Below are 18,065 nucleotides of genomic sequence, written 5' to 3'. Positions count from 1 at the left end.
CTTCCATAAATTGTAAAACTTCTCTTCTGCTCTCTTGCCACTCTCTCTCTCTCTCTTCCCCATCATCTCTCCTCATCCATCCATTTCGCCTCGAGTCCCGCTCCTCCTTTCCCTCTCCCTCTCCCTCTCAAGTCGTCTCTCTCTCTCTCTCCTCTCTCTCCTCCTTCTCACTCTCAAGTTCAAAGGATCCAACCATCTCTTCTTCTAACCCTTCTCTCCAGAGACTTGTCATAAAGAGCCCCTTCTAGATTCTGTTTCCCAACATTTAACCCGACCACCATGCGTGCGCCTGTTTCTATCTGACACTGGATCTGGCTATGTTCTTCCTCATTATCACTACAATCGCTGCCACTTCTTCAATAACTCACAGCCGCAAGCCAATGCCAATGCCCAGATCGACCCAGGTGAGTCAGCTGCTGTTACTCCACACGCTCCCCCATTCCATTGTTGCCAGTCATACCACACACCTGGTGAACATGCACAATTGCTAACCAATCAGGATTAGTCACCTATTAGACCCTGGACCGGACCCAATTCCCTCTCCTTCCTCCTGAAATGTGCACTTGTTCACTTCCCTTCACTGATTTGAAAGGAAGTGACTGGTGTAAAAAAAAATAGGATGGAAATTCCCACTAGCACATGCCACCAATTATCAAATGCTTTTAAATTTGTGGGCAGTATTGAACAAGTGGAAAATGAGATATTAATTAGGACGCACCCCATATTTAAGTCTCCCCTCTTTAAAACCCAACTGTAATTTCCTTCCATGGGATTTCAGAGGGCTTATTTTTGTTAACCTAACTAACCCTACCTACGTCAATACCTCAAACTGTCTGGCACTTATCCGTCCACGTACACACACGTATACACACACTGACCATTCAGTCCCTGCAGGCTGCATATAGATGTTACATTTCACAGGTCCGTTTTAAAAAGTACTAACTAAGTAAGGCAGTGTAGGCTGAAGTTGCCTCTTGACGTTGATCTTGGGTCAGTAGCGTTTTCGCTCACTAATGGTTGAGGTTATGATTATGGGAAGGGAAGCTGATCCCAAATGTACATTTTTGTAATTTAGCAGTCACTCTTCTCCAGAGCAACTTGCAGTTAGTGCATTCATCTTAAGATAGCTAGGTGAGCCCACCACATATCAGCCATAGTAAGTCCATTTGTCCTCAATGCCGGAGACGGTATGACTAGTAATGACCTCSGGTTCACTTTCTGCTGGCTCTGACTCCTCTACGGCAGCACACTGCCGCTACCCGCTTGGCATGGAGGATGGCCGGATCAAAGACCATGACATCACCGCCTCCAGCCAATGGTACGAGACCACTGGGCCACAATATGCCAGGTAAGTGTTCATTGATTACAGCACAGCACAATGCCAGTGTATGAAGTGTATTCTTGATATATGGTAAAAATGTTCTCTCTTCATTCCATGAATTATCTTTCTTTATCTTCCTCTCTGTTCCCCATTCTCGTCTATTTATTGGTTTAGTGGTATGCCAATCTGTTGTAACTTATTGCTGATGAACTTTCCATACATTTAGTCATCATTTATTCATAATTTAGTCATCTTTTAGTCATTATTCAGTCATAATTTATTCATAATTTATTCATCTTTTAGTCATTATTCAGTCATAATTTAGTCATAATTTATTCATCTTTTAGTCATNTCATAATTTATTCATCTTTTAGTCATTATTCAGTCATAATTTAGTCATAATTTATTCATCTTTTAGTCATCATTGACTCATCTATATAGTGTGTAAAACATCAAAAATTGTATGACATCATATTTTATGTATGTTTATGCATATGTACCAAGATGTTCAAATAAACCTAAACCTATCTGAGTGCAGGTTGAACCGGGAGGAGGGTGACGGGGCGTGGTGCCCAGCGGGACTCCTACAGCCCTCTGACACCCAGTACCTGCAGGTCGACCTGGGCCAGCTCACCTTCCTGACAGTGGTGGGAACCCAGGGTCGCTATGCCCGGAACTCGGGTAAAGAATTTGCCCGCATGTACCGCCTGAACTACAGCCACGACGGCMAGCTCTGGAGGTCCTGGAAGAATCGCCTTGGCAATAAGGTGAGGGAAGTGAGGGAAGTGAGGAGTGCAGGAAAGGGAAGTGGTGTGAAGAATGGRGGGGAAGGGAGCAGAAATATTTAGTGTTATGTTGTTTCCAACTATTATGAGTGATTCTAGAGGAAATCTTTTAATGCTGAAATGACCAGAGCACAAACATTATGAATTTGGCTGACAAATATATAGAGTATGTTTAGTTTAGTGGTCAAATACAGTTGTAGAGGTGGAGAAACAGCTGAGAAAAGGATTTTGTCCAGGCTAGACCAAAGAAATGTCTTGTAGGTTTTGGAATGATTGTAAAACCAGGATGTTTTACATTGTTGTGTTGAACATTGCATTGTTGTGTTGGACCACGAGACAAAGTGTAAGAAGGGATTATTTAGGGTGTCGTTTATTATATAATGTATGCTATTTTACAGACGGTTTCCATCCAGCAATACATGCGTATATTTTCATAGTGGTGACCCCACCAGCAATCAAACCCATAACCTTGCCAGCACCAAGCTTTACCAACGGAGTCACATAGGACCCTTCTGTAATTGAACTGTTTCTAATCTCTTGTCAGACGATGGAGGCGAATGACAACGCCTATGTCTCTGTGATCAAAGACCTTCACCCGCCCATCATCAGTCGCTACATCCGTCTCATCCCCGTCACCAAGATGCCCACCACTGTGTGTATGAGACTGGAGCTGTACGGCTGCCCCTGGCACGGTGAGAGCAGGTCGTACACAGGCACGTACACACCAATCCCAGAATGCATTTGCAACAACAACATTTCTCCAGCATTTCACAAATTTGTGTGTGTGTGTGTGTGTGGTGTCAGAGGAGGCTGTTGGGAGGAGTTATAGGAGGAACGGGCTCATTGTAATGGCTGGAATGTCATAAATGGAACTGAGTCAAACATGTGGTTTCCATATGTTTGATTTGTTTGAATAACGTTCCTTTTATTCCATTCCGGCCATTAGATTGAGACTGTCCTCTACATCACGCCTCCTCTGACCCCCCCCCCCCCCACACACACACACAACACACACACACACAAAATGTTGTGAAATGCTGTGAGAAATAGTGAGAAATGTGTAGCATATTGCATTCTGTGGTTGTCTCTCTGTTCAAGTAAAAGGAAGGTAAATCAAATCAAATTGTATTGGTCACAAACACATGGTTAGCAGATGTTATTGTGAGTGTAGCGAAATGCTTGTTTGTGTTGTTGGGACACGATAAAGCTAGGCGGTATTGGGTCTGTGAACACACCACAGCAGGATTAGGGATTGCTGTGTGTGCGTGTGCGCGTGCGCGTGCGTGTGTGTGTGAAACTGTCCGATCAGTTAAAATGATGACTCAGAACGGAGTCTCTGTCTCCACTCCTCCTCCTCCTCTCTACCACTATCCCCCTCTTCTCCGTACTGTAGACGGCCTGACGTCATACAGCTCTCCTGAAGGTCAGCTGATGATGCCTCCTGGGTATCCCATTGCCAGCCTCAACGACTCCACATACGACGGCGCCCACGAACGAAGGTAGGCCTGGTGCCTGCATACACACCGTCACACACACACACACATAATGAACCAGGCAACGTCAGATTTCAGAGACTTACATCTCCAGATGAAACAACATGCCAACAAATACTAATAGAATTCGACCTGAAATGCACTACAACTCTGTCCTTTACCCGGTTTTGATGTAGTTTCCCCTCCTTAATATATAAAGCACTTTGAGCACTGGAAAAACACTATAAATCCAATCAATTATTGTGCCTTCCTTCTCCCAAGGAAACTGTCCGGGGGGTTGGGTCAGCTGACGGACGGTGTGATTGGTCAGGATGACTTCCTGGTGACGCGGCAGTACCATGTATGGCCTGGATACGACTATGTGGGCTGGAGGAACGGGAGTCTGAGCTCTGGCTATGTGGAGATGGAGTTTGTCTTTGACAAGCAAAGGAACTTCACCTCCATGAAGGTACCAAAGTGCATCCTACAGAGAAGGCATGGGACAGACACGGTTAAGGACAGAAGCAGGCACTGGACAGACACGGTTAAGGACAGAGCAGGCATGGGACAGACACGGTTAAGACAGAGAAGGCATGGGACAGACACGGTTAAGGACAGAGCAGGCATGGGACAGACACGGTTTAAGGACAGAGAAGGCATGGGACAGACACGGTTAAGGACAGAACAGGCATGGCACAGACACGGTTAAGGACAGAGAAGCATGGGACAGACACGTTAAGGACAGAGAAGCATGGGACAGACACGGTTAAGGACAGAGAAGGCATGGGACAGACACGGTTAAGGACAGAGCAGGCATGGACAGACACGGTTAGGACAGAGAAGCATGACAGACACGGTTAAGGACAGAGAAGGCATGGGACAGACACGGTTAAGGACAGAGCAGGCATGGGACAGACACGGTTAAGGACAGAGAAGGCATGGGACAGACACGGTTAAGGACAGAGCAGGCATGGGACAGACACGGTTAAGGACAGAGAAGGCATGGGACAGACACGGTTAAGGACAGAGAAGGCATGGACAGACAAGGTTAAGGACACAGAAGGCATGGACAGACACGGGTAAGGACAGAGAAGGAATGGGACAGGTAGTGTTACTGTCTGTGTAACCTACTGCCTGTTCATATGAGGTGGGTGTTACTGTCGGTGTAACCTACTGGGCCTGTTCATATGAGAATGTGTTACTGTCTGTGTAACCTACTGGTCTGTTCATATGAGGTGTGTTACTGTCTGTGTAACCTACTGGTCTGTCATATGGAGTGGTGTTAGTGCTGTGTAACCTACTGGTCTGTTCATATGAGGTGGGGTTACTGTCTGTGTAACCTACTGGCTGTTCATATGAGGTGGTGTTACTGTCTGTAACCTACTGGTCTGTTCATATGAGGTGGTGTTACTGTCTGTGTAACCACTGGTCTGTTCATATGAAGGTGGTGTTAGTGTCTGTGTAACCTACTGGTCTGTTCATATGAGTGGTGTTAGTGTCTGTGTAACCTACTGGTCTGTTCATATGAGGTGTGTGTTACTGTCTGTGTAACCTACTGGTCTGTTCATATGAGGTGGTGTATGTCTGTGTAACCTACTGGTCTGTTCATATGAGGTGGTGTTACTGTCTGTGTAACCTACTGGCTGTTCATATGAGGTGGTGTTACTGTCTGTGTAACCTACTGGCTGTTCATATGAGGTAGTGTTTCTGTCTGTGTAACCTACTGGCCTGTTCATATGAGGTGGTGTTACTGTCTGTAACCTACTGGCCTGTTCATATGAGGTGGTGTTACTGTCTGTAACCTACTGGCCTGTTCATATGAGGTGGTGTTACTGTCTGTGTAACCTACTGGCCTGTTCATATGAGGTGGTGTTACTGCTGTGAACCTACTGGCCTGTCATATGAGTGTGTTTACTGTCTGTAACCACTGGCCTGTTCTTATATGAGGTGGTGTTACTGTCTGTGTAACCTACTGGCCTGTTCATATGAGGTGGTGTTACTGTCTGTGTAATCTACTGGCCTGCTACATTTGATGCAGAACTTTTGCCAAGTGTGACGATTGCATTTATTTCAATGAAAGCTTGAGGTTTGAGCTGCTCAGTGTAAATTATATTCTGGTTTCATTTTCAACATTTTGACGTGCTGCTCACGCCCTACAACAATGGATGAAGAGGCTCACTTTCTGCTCATGCTGGTCAAAAGTTACTCTGTGTAGAAATATAAAAATATATTTTTTAATAAAACCTACTGACTTCCCAGTGTAGTTCGTATGTAACTGTGGTCTTCCCTGAACAGGTGCACAGTAACAATATGTTCTACCACGGGGTGAAGATCTTCTCCTCCGTGTCCTGCTCTTTCAAGCCCCGCCTCATCGCTACCTGGGAGGCGGAGCCGGTGGAGTTCCGTACGGTGCTGGACGACCGCAACCCCAGCGCTCGCTATGTGACCGTGCCTCTGGGACGCCGTAACGCCAAGGCCCTGCGCTGCCGCTTCCACTTCGCTGATGTGTGGATGATGTTCAGCGAAATCTCCTTCCAGTCAGGTAGGAGGGGAAGCAGAGAAATATCTACCACTAAGGCATGGTTCACTTCCTTCCTTCCTTCCTTCCTTCCTTCCTTCCTTCCTTCCTTCCTTCCTTCCTGACTCCTCTTCATCCCCTATGGGACGTAAGGCTACAATGATCTACTTCCAGCGATATCTGTCCTTTGACACATGTTGAGCCACGCCAGGCACCGGTTCACTGGAAAACAGTTAAAGACCTGTGCAATATGTAGAAATAGACACGCCATTTCCTGGCTTTCAAAAATTCTTAAATGTTTGCTAGATTTTAGGTTGTGATGTGACAAGCACAAGCAATGTGCAGAGAATCATTGTACCATCTAAACCCCTGTCAAAATATATACTCTAATGTTCAGTGTCGTATGTGAACACAGGTGACCATTTTGAAGAGATTTGTCTCAAACGCTATATATCTATTTTCTGAAATGTTGGTAAATTAGCATTTATTGTTTAAAGAAGTTGAGAGAGATCGGTGTATTTTTTCACTATCTAATCATGACATGAGGTTGTTCAATGACAGACATGTACTGTATTTGTAACGATGTAGGTTGAAAGTCGGGAAGCAAGTTCAGGGAATGAGTGTTTTAATAAATACACGTTACGTAATACAAAACAAGAAACCACGAACAACTCACAGACATGACACAGAAACAATAACGMCTGGGGAAGGAACCAAAGGGAGTGACATATATAGGSAAGGTAATCAGGGAGGTGATGGAGTCCAGGTGAGTGTGATGACACGCAGGTGCGCGTAACGATGGTGACAGGTGTGCGCCATAACGAGCAGCCTGGTGACCTAGAGGCCGGAGAGGGAGCACACGTGACAATATTTGATTAAAATCTATCACTTGATGGATTCATTTCAGAGAGACAAATAATACTTTTTATTTTGCAAATGCAATATATCTGCCTCACTCTCAGAGAAATGAGTAAAACTGCTAGGTTTTACACAGTCAAATGTAACTAATAACTATATTTTTTTATAAAGAAATGTACAGATGATACATTTGTGACATCAATGTTTAAATGTTTTAAATAAATAATTTAATACAGTAACATGAGATCTGTATGTAAAACATTTACATTTGAATTGTTTGGCATTTAGTAGATGCTCTAATCCAGAGCGATTTACAGTTAGTGCATTTTAAGATAGCTAAGTGGGTCCACCACATATCACAGTCAAAAATACAGRATATGAATATATATATATAGTGTTTTGCAAATACATTTTTTTTTTCATACACATACTAGGAATAAAAATATTTTACACACACACATGAAGGTACCCATAAGCAATCATTTCTGAWAAAAAAAAAMACGAATTTGAAACATTTGTGGAAATAGAGTTTTTGGAAATAAACTCTTAATTTGTTCCTTTTGTCCCACAGCAGACACCGTGATTCCTACTCAGATAACCCCAGTGGTGACATCCCCCTGGCCCAAGGAGGAGAGCTCCATGCCCACCACCCACAAGACTGGTAACCTTTCAACTCTCTGCTTCCCCTCTCCCAATCCTTACCATAACCATTCATGGAGAAAATGCAAAACTGAGCGTTTCGGGGTAGTCTCTTCGCAAACAAGGGTTCCAAAAGGGTTTTTATCCATTGGAGAACACTTTTTAGTTCCAGGTAGAACCATTTTTAGTTCAAGGTAGAACCATTTTTAGTTCAAGGTAGAACCATTTTTAGTTCAAGGTAGAACCATTTTTAGTTCCAGGTAGAACACTTTTTGGTTCCAGGTAGAACCATTTTTAGTTCCAGGTAGAACACTTTTTGGTTCCAGGTAGAATCATTTTTAGTTCCAGGTAGAACACTTTTTAGTTCCAGGTAGAACCATTTTTAGTTCCAGGTAGAACACTTTTTGGATCCAGGTAGAACCATGTTTGGTTCCATGTAGAACTCTTTTTGGTTTCATGTAAGAACCCCCTGGGGAAAGGGTTTATACATGGAACCCAATAGGGTTCTACCGGAAACCAAAAAAGGTTCTTCAAAGGGTTCTACAATGGGGATACCTGAACCCTTTCAGGTACTAGATAGTTTAGGTGTTTTCTAAAAGTATAAACCTACACCTCCCTTTTCATATGCAGCACCTTTCAACACTTTGTTTCATTTCAGTTGTTTAGTTGTAGCTGAAAAAGTCTGACCGCAAAAGTGTAAAATAAGCTGAAGGAAAGGGAATGGATCCATCTAACCTGTTTCTACTGTATACAGTATAGTTTTCACTATGGAAATAACTTGATTAAGTTATATCCTCGATCATATTTTAAATATATGTACTACTGGCTATAGACCTATATGTATTTTTTTYTCTCCAAATAAATGAAATTAGTCAACTCCTTAACTCCTCCCCCTCAGTGACAAACCCATCAGCCAAGTACCAACCGGATGATGGGAACACCCCTATTCTGATTGGCTGTCTGGTGACGATCATCCTGTTGCTCGTAGTGATCATCTTCCTGATCTTGTGGTGCCAGTATGTGTGCAAGGTGCTGGAGAAGGTAGGACAGACTATATTCTGGATACCCACATCTGTCATAACCCTTTTTGACTAGCAGGTTGAACTGAGAAGGCAGAAGAGGATGTGAAAAATTGTGTTCTCTGAAGTGAAGAGGAAAATTCAGCAACTCTAAGGGCCTGGAAAGTGTAAATTGTTTTTATTTCTCCTCCGAAATCTAAATAGCATAATGAAGCTGTCTGTTTTTTGCATGGGCTGTGTCTTAATCCACCTCATCCTTCGATATTCGCCTTCCGGAAGGTGGAAGAGCCACAGTGGTATTTGTCAGACCASGAGAAATCCCGAAAATCAGGTCTTCTCACGAAAACGTCTGTAGAGTCCGAACGGTTTGGCCTACAAACTAATATGACCTTGGGACTCATCTGAAGTCGGTACCGACGATCTGCCAACTTCTGTCTGTAGCGTCCCAACAGTTTGGGCTAGCACCATCGAAAGGTGAGACTCTCACGTACATGTTGGTTGTTTTACTCTAGGATGCCTCACAAGACTCGACCGAAGGTCCTCGCTACCAGTTTTAAACAATCATGGAAGTAGTTTAGTGTTTACAAAATGGGTTAAATATGGGTCAAAAAAAGTGTCTAATTTCCTGATCTTTCTKATATSTCTCAGATACAGGACAGACRTTTCACAACAARCTTCCTTTTGATACATTTTTGGACTATCTGTTTTTCCATGTATGAATRTTATTCAATGCGTATCTATGCGTATCTAAGGCCGAATTCAATGTTTTATTAAATTAAAAATCAAATATCAAAATGATCCATGGTATGACCAWCTTAAAACAATTCCATATGTTATCTTAGTAGAAACGCAGCCAGGGCCGTTACACCTTAGTGTGTTTGTGTGTTTTTATAAAACAACTCCCACTGCCCTCCAAGAGATGCTGAGTTTCCTCTTCACTTCAATTCGCTCCTCAATTGATGCGCCTCGGAGAGGGAGGTAGCGATAACGTTTCCTTCGCTAAAGACTGATCCCTGCCTGCTTCCCGCCCCCCAGGCTCCACGCCGTATCCTCGAGGAGGAGGTCACCGTGCGCCTGTCCTCCAGTAGTGACACCATCATTCTGCAGACCCCTCCCGTGCCCCCCCGGGTCTCTCAGATGGACCACCCGTACGAGCGCGTCTTCCTCCTGGACCCTCAGTACCAAGACCCGGCCGGCCTCAGAAACAAGCTGCCCGAACTGTCTCGGAGTGCAGAGACCTCAGGTGAACACCTCTTCCTCTCCTTTCTCCTCCCACCTTCATCCTTCTTTCAATCAAAGGCATCGTGTTACTTCTTAGTCCATATAGTTTGCATGTTGCTGTGACTGTTACTCGCTTCTTACAAATCAACCTGTTGATCATACCAGCTGCTTCTCTGATTCTCAATATCCTCTGGAATGTTGTATGTTATGCACGCTGATCTGTTCAGACTCTCTTTCTTCTTTACCTTCCAGTCCTCCTCCATATCCCTCTAGCCTCTAGCCCTATGCCTTTATGACCTCTTCCTGACCTCTCGTCACGACCCAAGGCCCCTCTCGTGGTAAGAGATGAAAGGTGTGCCAATATGAAGACCCGGAATGGCCGCCCAATGATGATTGGAAATGTTGAAATGCCAGTGTCTCTTTGAATAGTTTGTATTTCCGTTTTACTATCAGACTATAATATCAGAATGATATAGAAGACCATAGTGGTGGGGATGGGGAATGTCCTGCTTGTCTGATTTGAGGCTAAAGTTCCTTCCCCTTCTGTGTTACTGTCTGGAACTACCAGGGTCTGTTACTGTCTGGGACTGCCAGGGTCTGTTACTGTCTGGGACTGCCAGGGTCTGTTACTGTCTGGGACTGCCAGGGTCTGTTACTTGGCTGGGACTGCCAGGGTGGTTACTGTCTGGGACTGCCAGGGTCTGTTACTGTCTGGACTGCCAGGCTGTTACTGTCTGGGACTGCCAGGGTCTGGTTACTGTCTGGACTGCCAGGGTCTGTTACTGTCTGGGGACTGCCAGGGTCTGTTACTGTCTGGGACTGCCAGGGTCTGTTACTGTCTGGGACTGCCAGGGTCTGTTACTGTCTGGGACTGCCAGGGTTCTGATACTGTCTGGGACTGTTCTCATTTCATCCTTAGCTTTATGAGTCTGGCACAGTGTTCAAAATGTAGAGTAGGACTGCTGCTCTAGGATCAGTTTAGCCTTATAGATCATAATGAACAAGATTACTTGAACAAGGGCGACCTGATCCTAGATCAGAACTCCTACTCTCAGGCCCTGGTTATCATAACAGTCAGGAGCTTAGCACAAACTATCWCTYTCTCTYTCYSYCTCCSCCTCCTCCTTCTCTTCCTTTTCCTCCTCCTGCTCTTCCTCCTCCTTCTTAACATTCTCCTTCCTGCTCTTCCTCCTCCTCATCCTGTTCTTCCTCATCTTGCTCTTCCTCCTCCCAAACATTCTCTTCCCTCCTCTTCCTGCTCTTCCTCCTATTCATCCTGTTCCTTCTCCTCTTCCCTCCTCTTCCTGTTCTTCCTCCTCCTCGTCATGCTCTTCCTCCTCCTCCTCCTCCCTAATATCCCTGCTCCTCCTCAGCGTGTGGTGGGGGCTATGCGGAGCCCGATGTCACCCAGTGCACGCCTCATCAGTGCTTCCAGAACAGCGTGCCGCACTACGCCGAGACAGACATCGTGAGCCTGCAGGGTGTGACCGGCAGTAACATGTATGCCGTGCCCGCACTTACCGTCGACTCGCTCACCCGCAAGGACATCTCCGTGGCAGAGTTCCCCCGACACAGGCTGCTCTTCAGGGAGAAGCTGGGGGAGGGGCAGTTCGGGGAGGTGAGGACCTTCCTGGTGTTTAACTTCTTGTTGACGTACACACAGACAACTGCAGATGACCTCATTCGTTCTTCACGAGCGTTTAAACGTTATATTCTTCAAGAATCAATGAAAGATGTATCAATCCCAGATTGCCCCTTCAACAGTTTTCCTCTGGAGGAAACAACAGAAGAAGGTTGTACTGTGTGTTATATTACCAAACGCTTTTCTGATTTCAGTCACATAAGTGACTGTGTTGTTCACCATGTATTTATCATTACTCCCACATTTATAAACAATTTACTAATCATTAGTAAAGTATTTGTTCAGTCCCTAATCTAAAGTGAGAGCTATCTATACTTTTTCAATAGTTTATAAATGTTTTGAGTGTACCAGTGTAATTTCTCACTAAAAGATGGGCAGACATTGGGTAGACATTCCTGCTGTACCTGGTGAAAGAACAAGCTCACAACACAGGATGTTTAATGAACTATAAATATGTAACAGTGTTGCTTCCGTCCCTCTCCTCGCCCCAACCTGGGCTCGAACCAGGGACTCTCTGAACACATCCACAACTGCCTCCCACGAAGCATCGTTACCTATCGCTCCACAAAAGCCTCAGAGCGAGTGACGTCACCGATTGAAACGCTATTAGCGCGCACCACCGCTAACTAGCTAGCCATTTCACATCGGTTACATATATACATGTTTGAATGATTAGCTTACTAACATTTACAAATGTGGGAGTCATGGTTAATAAATGATAAGCAAACTGTTTGCAAATGATTATAAATGGCTTATTATGGACCCCTTAAAATAATGTGTTACTGGGCACACAATGAAAAACGCTTCAAAACATAAAAATKAGTGTTTCTTATTGGACAAGTCCAGGTAGTCCCTCCCTGTTTCAGTCTGTTTGGGGCCTAATGAACATGACCCTGTTCTCTGTGCAGGTCCACCTGTGTGAGGCTGAGGGTCTGCCTGAGTTTCTGGGGGAGGGCGCCCCACTTCCCGACCGAGACGGACGGCCTGTACTGGTGGCGGTGAAGCAACTGAGGGCAGACGCCACCAACAACGCCAGGTGTGTGTGTTTGTTTATTTGTGTTCACCAGGTGTGTGTGTGTATGAATATTCTAAGTAGTTATGGACAGCGAGTTAGACTGATGAGACATTGCACGCGTTGGCAGCTAGAAGACTATTTAGGATCATAGGAAGACGCTTATACAAGCAGTGCGAAAGGAGAGGATACGCGGGATGGCGAGAGGAGAGGAGGAAGGCGAACAGTATCGCAGGGAAGGTGGTAGGAGGGAAAGAAGGGAGGGAGGGAGCGAGGCACAAGAGAGGAGGGAAGATAGCTGTAGTGGTATGTGAGCAAGAGGGAAGGAAGGGACCGGGAGAGGGGAGATAGAAGGGGAGAGAGAAAGGAGGAAGAGAACGGAGAGGAGGGAACTGATGGTGGTTGGGAAGCTACGGCTTCTAGGACGGAGATGTGTGCTCGAGTTAGGCAGAGAGGAGGGATGTGGTGTGATGTAAGGTAGGCAGATCTAGTAGGAAGATGAGACTATCGCATGTGAGTAGGAGGAAGAGACCACAGTGGCATATAAGGAGGCATATGGGTGTGGTGAGAACACAAAGGAGACTCGAGTTGAGGTGTCTGGTAGGCTCACGAGACTGGCTACGAGACGATGTAGCACGAGGAGCATGGTGAGAGGAGGAGGGACAGAGGATGGAAGCGTGGTGGAGATGAGGAGCATGGTGAGAGGAGGAGGAGAGAGGAGAGGGCGTGGTGAGAGGAGGAGGAGACAGGGAGGAGGAGTGTGGGTGAGAGGAGGAGGAGAGAGGAGGACGAGATGGTGAACCGGAGGGAGGGCACTGTGAAGGTCAGCGGGGAGGGAGCGGAGAACCTGTGTGGAAATAGATAGCGTATATAAAGGTTCTTAGACAGGGTGCTTACGTAGCTTATGGCTGAGGGTGTGCAGGGAGGAAATGGAGAAGCAGGGCGGGAGCCTATTTGGTCGTTACGACGCGTAGTGTTGCAAGGTGGTGGTTAGAGGAGGGACCAGTGTGCGTGAGCAGGAGGAGGAGACCGAAGGAGGATGTGGTGAGAGAGGAGGACGCAGCGGTAGGAGCGTGGTGGAGGAGAAGAGAGAGAGGGCGAGGAGCAGGCATAGAGATCGAGCAGTAGGACGCGTAGCTAAGAGGAGGAGTGCGTGGCTGAAGGAGAGAAGGGGGTCAGCACGCGCGGCAACTCGAGGAGTGAGTGGAGGACGCTCAGATCCGGACGGCAGCGTGGTGAGGCAGGAGGAGGAAGTACGTAGGAGGGAGGTTCGGCTGATACTGTGAGACTGCGGACGCGAGGGGACGATCCGAGAGGGAATGGGTGGTTGGAGCAGAAGGAAGGGAGGGGGCATAGGATGGAGGGCGAGGGAGCGATGGTGGAGGTCTAGGTTGGTTGCGGGAGTTGTTGGTGGGGAGAGGTATGTGAGTAGAGGAGGATGCGGGTGGTGAGAGGAGAGGAACAGTGGAGTCGTGTGTGAGAGGAGAGAGGGGAGAGGAGGAGCGCGGTGATGGAGGGTGGGGTCAGAGGAGTTGGAGAGGGGCGGGGTTGAGGATGGGAATGGGATGACGAGGGAGTTGGAGGCGTCTAGTGAGAGGAGTAGGATGGAGGTGGGGAGGGGAGCGGTGACGAGGGAGACGGACGTAGAGGAGTGTGGATAGTGTCATGGTCGCATGTAGGAGTGTTGGTAGATTGAGTGCACAGCGCACGACGTTGTGATGATGAGAGGATGTGAGATGGTGAGGCAGTGGAGGAGTGTATAGGTGTGACAGAGTGGTGTAGGGGCATGAGTTAGGAACGTAGCGTGAGAGAGGGGAGAGAGGAGTGGAGGAAGCATTGTAGTTGGTGGAGGGGAAGAGAGAGGAGGAGGTTACGTAGCTGAGGAGGGGAGCACGCAGAAGGTTAAGGGAGTGGCGCTTGTGTGAAGTAAGAGGGATGGGAGTAGATAGGAAGAGAGCGTCAGGAATTGTAGATATGGACTATGGGAGGAGAACGTTGTGAGTAAAGTTGGACGGGCGCGCAGAGTAGGAGAAGGGATGGTGTGTAGACGTGAGGTAGGTGTGAGCACGAGAAGAATGAGAGAAGAGTGGGGAAAGAAGTGTTCTGATGAACCAACATAGAGTAGCAAAGTTAGAGGTAGGTCAGCCGTGACCGTAAAGACGGGAGCCGAAGAAGATGTGAGTGGAGGTGTGTCAGGGTGGGATGAGAGGAGAGTAGTGCATCGCGCTCTCTAGGAGAGGAGGCAAGAGCCTGTCTGTCATGCATTGTTCAGCGCGGTTGCTGAAGCCACTCACGAAAAGCGAACACTCGCTATGCACGGATATGTGGGACAATGTCCTTTATCAGAGAACTGCAGGAGGGACAGTGTGTCAAGAGGACACTGATATAACTCACGAGAACAATGGAGGCAAAGAAGTAACCACGTTAAGGGAGCTGAGGCATTGAGGGAAGAATAGATTGGGATAGCAGTGGAGTAAAGCGTGGAGTGTAGACAGAAGCGCAAGGAAGGCAACGATCGTAAGTTGTGATCAAATTTGGTGTGTCAAGGAGCTACATGCATATTAAAAACGCGCAGGAGGCGAGTGAGAGAGGAAGTAAGGAAGGAGAAAAGTATGCATAGTACATGGTGGAGAGAGTGGAAAACAGTGAGTCACTCCTCCTTCTTGCAGCGAAGGGCGTAGGTGTAGAGGCCTTCAGCACGTCGGGATAGACGAGTGGGTCGTCTGTAGGGAGAGGAGGGACGCAGGTGAGCGCGGCTCGGCTCCGCTCAATTGAGAGCACTGCACGAGGTAGAAAGTAGACGGTGGTGTAGAGGGTCCTACACCTCATGGGGCTGGGATAAACAGTACAGGGCCTCTCCCAGATCTGCCGATCGTGGTGTGGGATGCCAGTAGTGGACCGCAGAGAGGCTTCACTCTGGGCATAGTAGACAGATCGAGTGATAGAGTGTTATTAGTAGAACGCAAGAGAGGGAATAATAGAGCCGTAAAAGAATGGGCTGTTGTGTTTAGGGAGGTGTGAGCAGACATCGCGAGTGAAGAAAACTCTGAAGGGAATGTGACGCGTGGTGGACTCGAGTAAGAAATGAACGAGTGCGAGAGACCGTGTGTAGAGAGAGCGAGTTTTGAGACCGTTGCAGATGTGTGAGCTACATTCGAGAGAAGTTTTGCTGAATATCGCTAGAGACACAATGTAGAAAGAGTATGATAATGGTATGCACTATGTAGGAGAGAGGCAGAAGCTGGGATGCCTTGCAAAGAGAGCAATGGCGTGCTATGTTGGTAACGAGACGCGGAGGAAGGGAGCGTGTGGATGGTAGAGGAGCGAGACCTCATGTAGGTGTAGTGTGTGAAAGCGGTTGTGTGGTGTTGGTGAGATGGGATGGTGGGTGTGTGATAGTAGTGTGTGTTGGATGGGTAGATGGGTGGTGTGGTTTGTGTTATGGGCAGTCGAGAGGGAGGATGAGCACTATCGATTCTCCGAAGGAGGAGCCAAATGATCGGTGAGCACCAGAGGAAGAGGAGCAATTCTCAGGAGAATGTTTGTTTGAAAGAGTTATGCACTAAGGATATATGGATTGTTGAATAGATACGGTAGGATAATCTGACACGAATGACCATATCAATGTAGGAGAGATGTTCAGTGGTGAGAAAGCGCACTTTGGAAGGATACTAGCAGGTTCAAAAGAGTATATGAGAAAAAAGTAGAGTATAGGTGAGTAGGAAGAGCGTTGTGAACTAACTGCTATTGAGGAGAGGAAGAGTGGTCTCGATAGCGGAGGTACGAAACAACGTTATGTGATAATGGAGATAGTGCAGAGTGTAGAACGGAAGAGATGAAGGCGGAGACTGATGATACAGTGCACGGAAGGCAGAGACGAGGTGTGAGTGTTTGTGTGTGGAGGGGGTCTGTCCTAGCATGTGGAGTATATGAGAGGGAAAGGTATCAGGATAACCGTGTAATGTCTATGGGAAGCAGTAGATAGCTTGTAATGCCCCTTGATGGATGCATTGCAGGATACGAGGCACGAGGAGGAGTGTAGAGCAGGAGAGGGGTACGTAACAGAGGCGCGACGTCGCTGATCAGAGGGAGAGACAGAAGAGAAAGAATATAGCGCAGAGCATGAGATTTGGAGATATGTTGGGCTGACTGGAGGAGACATGAGGCTGAATGTGAGCGTTGTGAGATGAGGAGAGCCCAATTGGTCGAACACATTATATATTTAGGGCACATGAGAAAAGCATGTACTCCATATAGTAAGGATCTTCAATGGACGATTTGTTTTGAGCAGTACAGATGGGCGCATTGAAGAGACTAGTCATGAGCGGTGGAGGGAGCGCACTCAGTGGGAGGGCAGTCTTAGAGAAGTGTAGCGACTCGCGGTTAACAGTGTAGAGAGGTCTGTGCAGAGAGTTTGCGCCAGCAGGGAGAGCGCGGTGCGATTGAAGTAGGTAGTGAGGTAGAGAAGCGCGCGAGACTAGGTCTTTGTGCGGGACTCGAGCAAGGCAGATGAGAAAAGCTGCGAAGAATGGGCTGCACACTGACTTCCAGAAATGTGGTGTCCAGCCGAAGAGACGCGTTGCTGGGAGTTGCGTAGAGGCTTGCGAAAAGAGCGCGTTCAGACACTACAAGGGAGTAAGGAACGCGACAGATGGGACTGACAGAAAGCTGAGGACTGTAGCATTGCCGATCATGTGTGCCCGAAGAGAGGGCATTGTTGGGGAAGTCCGTCAGAGGCAGAAACCCGTTGTGGGTGAGATTGGCGAGGGAATCACGGTGACATGGATGGAGTTAGTGGTGTAGGAGGAAGACAGAAGAACCAGAGGAGGAGTGCTGGTGATAGTGTAGTCGGGAGGAGTAGTGCTCAAGGGGAATGTTGGAACAGAAAGCAGCATGGGTGCGAAAGTAGTTGCTGCTAACCTTCTCAACCACAACGTTGACGAAGAGCGAGAGGAGGAGCATGGCTGGAGAGGTAGGAGGAAGACAGAGGAGGAGTGTGTGGACGAGGGAGAGGAGGATGCATGGTGAGGCAGGAAAAGGCCGGGAAAAAAGGGCGAGGTTACAGAGAACAGAGGAGGAGCGTGGTGAGAGGAGGAGACAGAGGAAGGAGCGTGGGTGAGAGGAGGAGGGTCTCACCTGACTGCGGGGATGTTTGTTGGCCGGTGGGTCAGGGTGCTCTCCCATTCGTCTCTAGATAGATCAGAAACAGACCGGGAATGCATGTGAGGGCTGTCCGACTTAGTGTATGTAATGGAACACAGAGATAGTTCGCACAATGGTCACAGGTGGGGTCGCGTAAGTTTAGCACGCTACGAACAACACTTACACAGCAACATGGAATGATGATAGTAGGGGTTCGCTCAGTTTGAAGCAATACGCTACATGATCTTATCTCTCTTCAGAGGAGTGTCGGCGTTTTTCAAACACTTAGTCGTTCTCGTGTGTCGTGTGTGTTTGTGTTTGGTGTAGTGGATTGGGGGGGGGACGTAACAATAGCGATAGGTCCAGAAACGAGCTTCTCAATAACACACCAGAGTCAACTGTAGGATTATTCCATACATCACGAGCTACTGTAGGA

At 47.2% G+C, this 18,065-nt stretch overlaps 1 protein-coding gene across 1 annotated transcript in view; it reads left to right on the top strand.

The window, feature by feature from the left end:
* The first annotated feature begins 379 nt into the window (after positions 1-379).
* Positions 380-18,065, top strand: part of ddr2l (discoidin domain receptor family, member 2, like) — a 22,355-nt gene continuing 4,669 nt past the window's right edge. Inside the window, exons 1-12 of the mRNA XM_070446855.1 lie at positions 380-404; positions 1,246-1,348; positions 1,860-2,088; positions 2,651-2,798; positions 3,500-3,605; positions 3,861-4,047; positions 5,874-6,120; positions 7,526-7,615; positions 8,492-8,634; positions 9,648-9,855; positions 11,207-11,451; positions 12,384-12,542. Of these exons, the coding sequence (XP_070302956.1) occupies positions 1,269-1,348; positions 1,860-2,088; positions 2,651-2,798; positions 3,500-3,605; positions 3,861-4,047; positions 5,874-6,120; positions 7,526-7,615; positions 8,492-8,634; positions 9,648-9,855; positions 11,207-11,451; positions 12,384-12,542 (1,842 nt within the window). The 5' untranslated portion in view covers positions 380-404; positions 1,246-1,268. The remainder of the gene's footprint in view (positions 405-1,245; positions 1,349-1,859; positions 2,089-2,650; positions 2,799-3,499; positions 3,606-3,860; positions 4,048-5,873; positions 6,121-7,525; positions 7,616-8,491; positions 8,635-9,647; positions 9,856-11,206; positions 11,452-12,383; positions 12,543-18,065) is intronic.

Source organism: Salvelinus sp. IW2-2015, linkage group LG15 (genome assembly GCF_002910315.2).
Source record: "Salvelinus sp. IW2-2015 linkage group LG15, ASM291031v2, whole genome shotgun sequence".
In the NCBI taxonomy this organism is placed as follows: Eukaryota; Metazoa; Chordata; class Actinopteri; order Salmoniformes; family Salmonidae; genus Salvelinus; species Salvelinus sp. IW2-2015.
The sequence above is the reverse complement of the archived record's forward strand: the minus strand, read 5'-3'. Positions and strand labels throughout refer to the sequence as shown.